A 10,000-nucleotide genomic window follows, 5' to 3' on the forward strand; every position below is an offset into this window, starting at 1 on the left:
AGAGAGAGAGAGAGAGAGAGAGAGAGAGAGAGAGAGAGAGAGAGAGAGAGAGCGAGCGAGCGAGCAGTGAAGAGGCACCTTTGCAAGACCTTGATGCCCTTTCCCTCCCAGGCCTCAAGAAGCTGCGTCGGCAGCGGACCATGGAGGAGGTGAAGGAGGTGAAGGACCCGATGGAGGCGATGCCGTCGTCCTCAGACGAAGAGGAGGACATCGACACCATGAGGGACGACCTCCAGGCCACCAAGAGCCAGCTCGCCGAGGAGATCAAGCAAAGGAAGAAGACCGAGCGCGAAAACAAGATTTTAAAGATCGACATCGAAAGCCTGCAAGCGGAGGTGAAGAAGCTGAAGCGGCAGCTGAAGGAGGCCGGCGCGGTGGAGCCGAAGCCCCTGAAGAGCAGCGAGGCAGAGGAAATTGTGCCCAAGCTCGAGAAGTCCATGAGCAAGTTGCGCATGCGCGAGGACGACCTCGACTTCTCCGAGCTGGACACTCTGGAGACGGAGATCAACAACCTGAAGCGCGAGGTCGACTTCCAGAAGAAGCAAGCCGAAGATTACCTCACGCGATACGACGAGGTCACGCAGAAGCTCATCGTCTCCGAGAACAGCGCGGATGAGTGGGAGCTGCGAGGCAATTACTACGAGAAGAAGTACAAGGCCCTGCAGAAGGAGCACAACATCGAACTGCCGGACATCGACACCATTGGCACGCAGACGGACCCCGTGGACTTCGTGGAGGCGCCGCCGTCGTCGCCCGTGGACGACGACGATGACGACGATGCCGCGGCCTTCCCCGTGCCGTCCAAGTCAGGCTCGCGAAGGAGCTTTGCGTCCTCCGTCCACAGGATGGAGAGCTTCAAGGAGGAAGATGAGGAGGAGGACGAGGACGAAGATGAGGAAGACGAGGATGAAGAAGAAGAGGAAGAGGAGGAGGAAGAAGAGGAAGAAGAGGAGGAGGAAGAGGAAGCAGAAGAGGAAGTAGAAGAGGTCGACGAAGAAACGGCAGCGGAGAGAAGAGCCGAGAATGCACAGAAGAAGAAGGACAGAGACCTGAAGCTGTGGCTGAACAAGCTGGAACACATGAAGGACCGCGAGACGAACATTCGCAAGGAGAGGAACGGCCTGAGGGAGAGAATAAAGAAATACTTCCGCGACATCCAGGGCGAGAGAGAAGGCTACATGAAGATCAAGGCGGAAATCGACGAGATGGCGAAGGCAATGAAGGAAGGCGTAGAGAGCGAGCCAGAGTCAGAGTCGGAGGAGGACGAGGAAGAGGAGGAGGAGGAGGAGGAGGGAGCGCCGCCAGCAGACCTCGAAGACAACGCTGGCTGGTGGTTCGACGAGCCCAACCAGAAGCCAAAGAAGCTCAAGAAGAGAAAGAAGAAGAACAACCGCGGAGAAGAGAGGGAAGAAGAGGAGATGGTGGACTTATCGCAACTCGTGGAGCCAGAATGGAGCGACAGCGAAGAGGAGGAGAGTGAGAGCGACAACGAGGAGAACGAATTCGAGAGCAGAATATCCTGCTTGCAGGATCGGACGAAGAAGCATGAGCTGTCCATGAACGCCATGAAGAAGGACAACTACGTGCTGAAGGCGCAGGTGGAGCGGTGCGAGGAGATGTTCGACGTGGAGAAGAGACGACACAAGCGGTTGAATGAGGAACTTCACATCATGTTATCGGAACTCTCGTAGCCTTTGTCCCCTTCGTTCTATTTTTTTTTTTTTTTCTCACTTTGCCTTAGTCTTTATTTCTCCATCTTTTTCTCTCTAGGATATGTAATAAATGACTCAAATTTTTATTTTAGATTTGTAAGTAGAGAGTATAAATGCTTCTTCGTTTTGTTGTTGTGAATATGAACTGGTTATATGAACGACGATGTGAATGCGTATTACATTTTTTTTAGTATAAGCAAATGTCTGCTTTGTTCTCCACCGTGTGGCAGCTTCATAATGAGTGCAGATATTGTAACTTTTAAATAGCATTAGTCTTTTTATTGTATGCATTATGCTACAGTTACTGTATTTGGAAACAAAAATAAAACTCCCTTCTTCCCTTATTTGCAGTAATAAAAATGCTAAACAGACACGCCTGTGCATATTAAAATGGAAGAGAAATTTAGATTATGTGAGAAATTAATAAAACAAAAAAAGGTATACCGAGTGTAATACAAGGATGCGTGCTCGAACAGAACACCCTAAGGATCAAGCAGGTGTCCTTCATAGTTTCTGCAACAGCATCCATGGGACCAAGGCAAGGCAGACCGTGATAGCTGTTGCAATTCTCTAGAACTTGGGTATTTCTGCCATTTTATTGGAATTATTTGTTCCATTTTTATTACATTATTTGGAATGTGTTTTTTTTCCCTTCTTGTGTAGCAAGAACAACAGTCGGTTAAAAGAAGGTAATCGAAATATCCTTTGTATTTCATACATCTTTATCATTATTTACTTATTCTTCAAATATGACAAGCGAAGTAGCCCATTCCCAAAAGAAGAGAAATCAAATCATCGAACCATGACATCGAATCTATTACTTCTCATGTTTGTTTTTTTCTGATTATATAAGTATGCATCATCATCATTCTTCCTTCCTTCCTTTTCCACTTCTCTTCTCTCTTCCAAGAACAGCTTCTCTCTAAAACGAATTGAGTGTATTGTGTCCTGTTGTCCGATAGCGTCTAACCAATGTCATCTCTGAAGGTGCGTCTCTCTGCCACCTCCCCAAGCGGGAATAGGTCGGCCGGCAATTCAATACTTTGTGTGTAGAGGCACTAGAAGCCTTTTCAGATTTTTAAGAAGTTTAATATGCATGACATTTTACAACTAAAATAGATTATGAATCTAATAAATTATGGCAGGATCATACTTCGTTCTCTTTCTTTATCCTTTTGTTCTGTTTTTACACTGTGGTTCTCTCCAGTGGTGCTTCATTACCAAGACAGATCACTTGTCTTTGTAAGATAGGATTAAGTTTCTTCTCTATCTTCATATAAGTTGATATCAATAAAATATCGATGAACTGATATCAAACCTTCAAATGTTATGCTGTAATGCTCATTAGTATGAATAATGTGGGAAAGTTTCTGTTTAGAAAAAAAAAATATGTAATATCTTAGGTCTTGACAGAAAAAGCCTAGATGTTGCAGAAACTGTGGAAATGTTAATAAAACTTAACCAGAATCCTTTTTCTTAAATGACAGCAAGATGAGGACTGACATTAGAGAGAAGAAAAAAGTTTCTCCTAGTTGTTGTGGCATCAAGGCTATTATTTATTTTGTTTGCAATGTGTCAAAACTTGCAAATATATTACATGTTGCCTTAGCATTCGTTTTTTTCATTTTAAAAGCTATTATTTAGGTAACTTAACAATGAATCATAATAGCTGTTATATGTACTATTAATATCTTGCTTTACAATCATTTTATGAATTCTTTAAAACGAAAATCCAAAATCACAAAATATCAAAAAATAGAAATAGAAATGGTTCATAAAATTGTAAAAAATCATGACCCAAAAAATCTAAGGTATGAGAGAAAAACAACATTTACCATTTTTTTGGTACATTTACTTCAGATCAAGTATATAATCCCAACTCCCGAGGCCTTATGTCTTGTGACTATGCGAGATAAAATTTGATTTCAAAAACGCTTACATTTTTTTACCTTTTCTTATCTTTATCATTATCATAGTATCATTTAAAATTATCTCGAGTCCTCATTACCATGAAGAACACATTAAAAATAGCTGCCAGAACACTATAGTGCGGTACGACGACCTGTGCTACATTTCGCCAAGGGAGATGAGAGCAAGACAATATCACTTAACCTGCTATTGTGTGAGACATACAGACTCTTTAAGCTACAGTGGTTAAAGAACACTAAAGACAGTGTCCACAGCATGAAAGGAGAGTCCTTGTGAGGGAATTAAATTTAGGCTTTTTTTTTAGCTTTTTTCTTTTTACCAATTAATAATTTTGTTATCCTATTCTTAACCATTAATCAAGAAGAAGTTTAGTTCAAGTCATATTTCAGAGACTGCCAAGTTTTTTTTTTCTTTTTTTCGGACAAATGCCGCAAACCTGCCACCCCTAAAATATGCACATTTCTTGGGTATAATGGAACCCTACACAGAATGTTGAATTAATGACCAAATTGGATCTTAAAGTTAATAATAACTGTAAAAAAAAACAAAAACCAGAAACCCTCCCACCTTACAGGGGACGCAGCCTGACACTCGAAAACACCTGGTAGCAATAGCTACATGTCGGGTTTTTTTGTTTTATTATTATTATTTTTTTGTTGCACACTTGACTTCCACAAAGAAGAAGCACTTACTCTCATTCACAGTAAATATCATTACTTACTAGAACTAATTGTGACTCCATTTTACAGCCTAGCAAGTAAGTTCTACAATGACGGTTTTCTCCTCAGCGATGAGCAACGCAAGACAATGCAAACGGGAATGTAACAATTTGTGACCCATGAACTAGACACTTATCAGAATGCTATAAAAAAAAAAAAAAATATTGAAAAAAGAAAAGAAAAAGAAAATATAACACTTATAATTAGCAGATAAAATATCCAGTTCTTTTAAAATTAGATAAAAATTAAAAGGTGATGATAATAACAAAAATGAACAAAAGGAAAAACAAAGTAGATTTCCTTTGTTTTTTTTTAACAATGGCACTATATAGACAGATATATAGAGGTGAACAATTAAAAAGTTGGCAATAAAAAAAAAAAAGGGAGACAGAGAGAGAGAGAGAAAAAAGAAAAAACAAAAACAAAAATACACAAAAAAAACAAAAAAAATTAAAACCAGAAAAGAAAACTTCAAAATCAAAAATAACTCCTGGGAAAATCCTGCGTCATGAAGAGCAACTGTAACTACAGAAAAAGTCTGGTAGTATAAAATGATACAACTCTATGATACGACACGAACCCTGCACCACTCTTTATGTACATGCTTCAATATATATCTAGGTATATGCTGTGAGTGGCAAGGGAAAGTAGCTTTTATGTACTGCTCCTCTATGATTAAACAACAAACTATAGCATATATACCATAGAACATAGAATGGAGGAAAAACAAGGGGAATGCAGAGGAAATCGTTAGCTCGGATACACGATCAAGTATATCATAAATGAGGAATGGCTAATCGAGAAACAAACAGGATATGGCAAAGAAGAGGTACGCAATTTTCATATGTATGTATTTATATATGTATATTTATATATGGAGTTTAGTTTAGAAGTCAAGTTGTCTTGTAACTGCAGCAATTGCTCTGAATGATATATTTTTAAAAATCCCCCAAGACATTATCATATATTTTATCTTATTTTGTTTGAAAGAAGTGTTTGTTACTTTATCTTAACTGCCCTTTTATCTTAGAACACCATTGAGAGAGAAGAAAAAAAAGAGACAGCTTATCCCCACCACTTGCCAACAGGCTTTGCTAACACCGCATCGGTTGACTTGTTGGCAGATGGTTGGTTCTGTCAGCACTCATATTCGTGCCAACCCTAAGCTGGAACATGACATCCTGTGCAAAGACTCAAAAGCTGCTGGCCGACCGACACACGGGAAGGAATAAAAAGAGGAAACAAAAAAGTAGAAAAAAGTAAAAAAAAAATTATAATATGAGCGGAAGTATGTGTTAAAGAAACCTTGCCTAGAAATTTCGACAACAGCTTACTGAAGGCAAGCAGCGACACTTACACGTGTACGTACGTACGGCAACACTTACATGTGTACGTACAGACATATGGAGAAAAGATGTAGAATTACTTTATCCAAGTTTCCCACCCTCTCTGATAATATACATTATCAGAGAGGGCTTTACCACCTCTCTTTCTCTCTCTTTTTTTTTCTTCTTTTTCTCATTTTTTATTATCATTTTTTTGTAACCATTAGAGATTCCACATAATATAGCCTTAACACAATTACAGTAGTGCACTAGGTAATTACCATCATAAATATTGAGTTACGAGGAGGTATGAAATATAAGTTTGTTTACATCAGAACTAAAGCATTACTTTGCTGTACACATATAAGCCAAATATTCTCGACATTTGCAATTGAAAGGAGCTTAATTTTTTTCACTTCATGATGGTCAATTAGAAGACAAATAACCATATTAAAAGTAAATAATGATAAAAAATATATATATATTATATATACTGTATATATGTATATGTAAAAAAATCTTTACAGATCTAGAGATCTACAGTGGACTTTGTAACATAAAAAAAGTATCTAACCGGCACCTTGATGAGAGGGGAGTGACAAAAATATAAATTTCTCCTATAGAATAAAAACTTGAAATGGGGGAAGGGGAAAAGGGAAAGGAAGGGGGAAAAGGAGGGGTGGGATTTTTCTTCTTTTTTTGCTGAACTGCATCAAAATAATGCATTAAAAAAGACCACTCAATTCAGGTGCCATGTCCCAAAAAAAGACTCCGCCATACACGTGCGCGTATAGAACAGAATCCCCTTTCACGTGGCGACCGACCCGTCATAAGCTACTCCATCAGCTACCCTGGGCTTTTGGGCGGTGTTCAAAATCTTGGGTTCTTATTTTGGAAACAAAGAAGAAAAGACAGAATAATCCCTTTCCTCACTGTGTACAGACGTGGCGAGACTCCACTCTCTACCCCGAGGAGGAGGAAAGCTGCTATTCCTCAACCAAACCATCTATTCATCTCTTTCTTTACTTTTGATTAGAAAAAGTGAGAAAAATTTAAGATGTGTAGAAAAATGATCATTTGGTAAGTATCTGCTCTCAACGACGAGAACCAATATCGAAACACACACCAAGCACCCAGAACAGCTAATTTTGTTGTTTTTTTCTTAACTGAAAGTTAGTGATGATTTACAACCGCAGCGGCCAATGTTCTGTAAAGGGTTAGACTATCTTAAAAAGCATAAAACCTATCTGCTTTTCTTCTTCTATCAGAACAAATTATTTTATACTAAGATGGACACGATGCATCACCCATACTTGCAGGAGTGTTGGCGATTTATAACCAATATAATCTAAGGCTTTGAGATTCTTGTGACCTTCGAAAGCAATCACTTTGACCCATCACTAATGGCCCGGGTCGACTCCCCCTGTGGTACGCAAAGGAAAGTTCGTCTGAAAAAAGCAACTTCAATGTACGGCTTTGCACAGCATTATAATGACTAATTCAAAGAGTACTTGGTTTCCAAAGTACATTTTGCAAAAAAATCAACCAGAAATAAAATCAAAATGACACTCAAGATCTAAAAGAAGAGCTGCAATTGTGTATAGAAGAGCTTATAGACCAAATAGGAATAGTAGTTCTGTTTCTGTCCTTTTGGGTGGAGCCAATAGTGAAAAAAAAGGAAGATTAAAAAACACCTCCTTGCATTCCTTTCAGACAACTTAACCTCGCCTATATCAGAGGAACCGCGACCATTGGTGATAATATAACGTCAGCGGAGATGCATACTAGCGATCAGCACCTGTCACTCTTACAATCCCTTTTGTTCCTTATTCTTCAAATAATCCAAATATTCCTTTTCCTCTCTTTTCCTTTTTTTTTTTTTTTTTTTTTTTTTTTGTGTGTGTTTTGTTTTGTTTTTATTCATCTACTAATCCCTATACTGTTTATGTAAAAATCAAACTTGCTAACTGACCCCTTCTTGACGAGGGTCCTTGTGCAAGGTCTCCATCCACAGACTAATTTCCAGCCGTTCTACAGGTGTCTGATGAAGGGAACAGCCGGACGACTGGCTTCCCATCCCTTCTTTTCTTTTAACATTTTTCCATTCTATACATATAATATTAAGTATTATTTTTTTTTATGTATCTATTTATTCATTTATGGGACGAGGCTTCCGAAAACCTCTTTCTTCCCTGCTTTACTTCTCCTCAAAGTATTTATAAGTGGGGTTCTCGTATCCGTTGACCTGCATGTTGGCAACGTGCCTTTCCTCGGGTGTGATGGCCTGGTCAACCTCCATGAAGCCCTGAAACAGAGGATATGTATTAGTAACTGTATAAAGGAGACTATATTAGTAACTGTATGAGTGTTCCTTGACTAAGGCTTTGTGTATCACTAACAAATCATAGTGTATCAGTTACATGCTTTCTGTTAGTAACATAGCTTATGTATTAGTGACAATGGCTGCATGTATTAGCACAGGTGTCATTTCAGCTTATTCTAGGGTGATGTTTAAGCTATAATCAGATCTATCTAGGAATATTTTTGTTTCCAGCAAAAGTTGTTTGAATTAATCACAATTTCAATTTTTATGTATATAAAAAAAAAAAAAAAAAAAAAAAAAAAAAAAATCAAGCAAGAGTAATACAAAGTAAATAAAAAATTATATATCTAATTGGAACCTCAGACAATTTCTAAATCTTATTTCTTCCTATAGAATAACAGAGGACAACCTTTTCTTATTTGTATAAAGGAAATAATGAAAAGAATCTATCTACAATTGTATGTACTGTCCAATTTCCCTTTACATAATAAAGCAAAGGCACACTCACCTGGTTATGAGGATTGCTGTTGTTCCTTCGACGGAGCACCACGATGCCTACTACCATGGCCATCATCAATGCTAGGCCAGCAAAGGCAAGTGTAAAGTAAACACCACGGCCCTCACTTCCTGAGGTCTCGCGGGTCACACTGTAGCTCTGCAAAAGAGAGGGGATGAGGTGTTAATAACCTCTTAAAGAGTTTTTGCACTGAGATAAGATGAATAAGAAACTGAAGAACAAAAAGGAAGTTAAGAAATTACATAGAGCTTTTACCAATTAGCTTCATATCTAACAGAGGTAAGAAAAAAAAGACAAAATCATGGCTGCTAGCTTTGTTCTCCTCATTCACATCCATTAATCCCAAATATGGCACAGTGACAATCCAATGAAAACCACCCTATGGAAAAGAAAGGAGCACTCACAGCCTGCGAGTGAGAGATCTGGTGGTGCTGTGCGTGGGCCACATGCACATCATCAACATGGTGGAGGAGCACAGGCTCGGGGGAGGCTGAGGCATTGGGCACTGGGGAAGCCACCCTCATGCCAGAGTCCACTGTGGGGGTGTCAAGTTCCACGGGCTCCTGGCTGACTGACTCGCTCTCTACCTCCTCTTGCTGATCACGGCTAGGCTGGGTCATGCTGCTGTCCTGCTCAACCTGCTCAGGGTAGGTCTCGTCCACACTAGAGTCATCCTGGAGGGAATAGTACATTGGATGAATGAATGCATCTGTTATGTTCCTTGGGTAAATTTCTGAATACAGAATCAATATGAAGTGACCTCACTTTAACTTTATGGTAACAGTTATACAAGGCTGCAGGCCACTTACCTCATCATCCTCATCATCACTGTCTGCTTCCTTTGAGTCCTCATCATCATCATCTCCATCCTCAATGTCATCTTCTAACTTGGTAGCATCATCAGCTGATGATTCGTCATCAGTCTCCACTTCTGCAAAAAGGAAAAAAAAAAAAAAAATCTTAATAGAGCATGGATATAAGAATGTTATTGCAACAGCAACAAGCCATCTTTTTAGCAAAAAGAAAATGATAAGTCAAAAATCACTAACCACTGGAGAGGTATTTGGGAGCATGAGTGGACAGTTCAGGTGGTGTGGAGTCCTTGCTTCGGAGAGCAGCTGCATACTCGCGCATTAGTCGGCCAATCTTTGCATTCAAGTCTGGGTGTCTAAAATGGAAGAATGGTAGGCAAAATTAGGTTTTAGCAATGATTAAGAAAACCTACTAAACCAATGCTATATCTGCATCCTATTCCCCAACTATATGCCTTTCACATATTATTGTTACAAAGAATTTCTCCTTTCCAAGCATTCTATAACTGATGCTGTATCCTTAATCCCTGACTATGTCCAACAATATAATTTTGCAATGATTTCCTCAATGTCCCACAATTCCACACTTACCACCCAAGCTATGCTACATTCCCTGCACTATTATTGCAACACACCTTCCACATCCCTGGCATCTTAATTGCA

The 10,000-nt window shown here is 39.3% G+C and overlaps 2 protein-coding genes across 41 annotated transcripts in view; one reads left to right on the forward strand and one right to left on the reverse strand.

Moving 5' to 3' along the window:
• Nucleotides 1-2,864, forward strand: part of LOC125047807 (trichohyalin-like) — a 91,166-nt gene extending 88,302 nt beyond the window's left edge. For all 39 annotated transcript variants that reach the window (XM_047646262.1, XM_047646259.1, XM_047646261.1 and 36 more), the window contains one exon: nucleotides 112-2,864. In XM_047646262.1, coding sequence (XP_047502218.1) covers nucleotides 112-1,691 — 1,580 coding nt within the window. In that variant the 3' untranslated portion in view covers nucleotides 1,692-2,864. The remainder of the gene's footprint in view (nucleotides 1-111) is intronic.
• Nucleotides 2,865-4,897: 2,033 nt separating this feature from the next.
• Nucleotides 4,898-10,000, reverse strand: part of LOC125047810 (amyloid-beta-like protein) — a gene marked incomplete at its 5' end in the record, with an annotated part of 9,645 nt that continues 4,542 nt past the window's right edge. For both annotated transcript variants that reach the window (XM_047646301.1, XM_047646299.1), the window contains 5 exon segments: nucleotides 4,898-7,990; nucleotides 8,517-8,663; nucleotides 8,930-9,199; nucleotides 9,335-9,456; nucleotides 9,575-9,693. In XM_047646301.1, coding sequence (XP_047502257.1) covers nucleotides 7,883-7,990; nucleotides 8,517-8,663; nucleotides 8,930-9,199; nucleotides 9,335-9,456; nucleotides 9,575-9,693 — 766 coding nt within the window.

Source organism: Penaeus chinensis, chromosome 42 (genome assembly GCF_019202785.1).
Source record: "Penaeus chinensis breed Huanghai No. 1 chromosome 42, ASM1920278v2, whole genome shotgun sequence".
Taxonomy (NCBI): domain Eukaryota; kingdom Metazoa; phylum Arthropoda; class Malacostraca; order Decapoda; family Penaeidae; genus Penaeus; species Penaeus chinensis.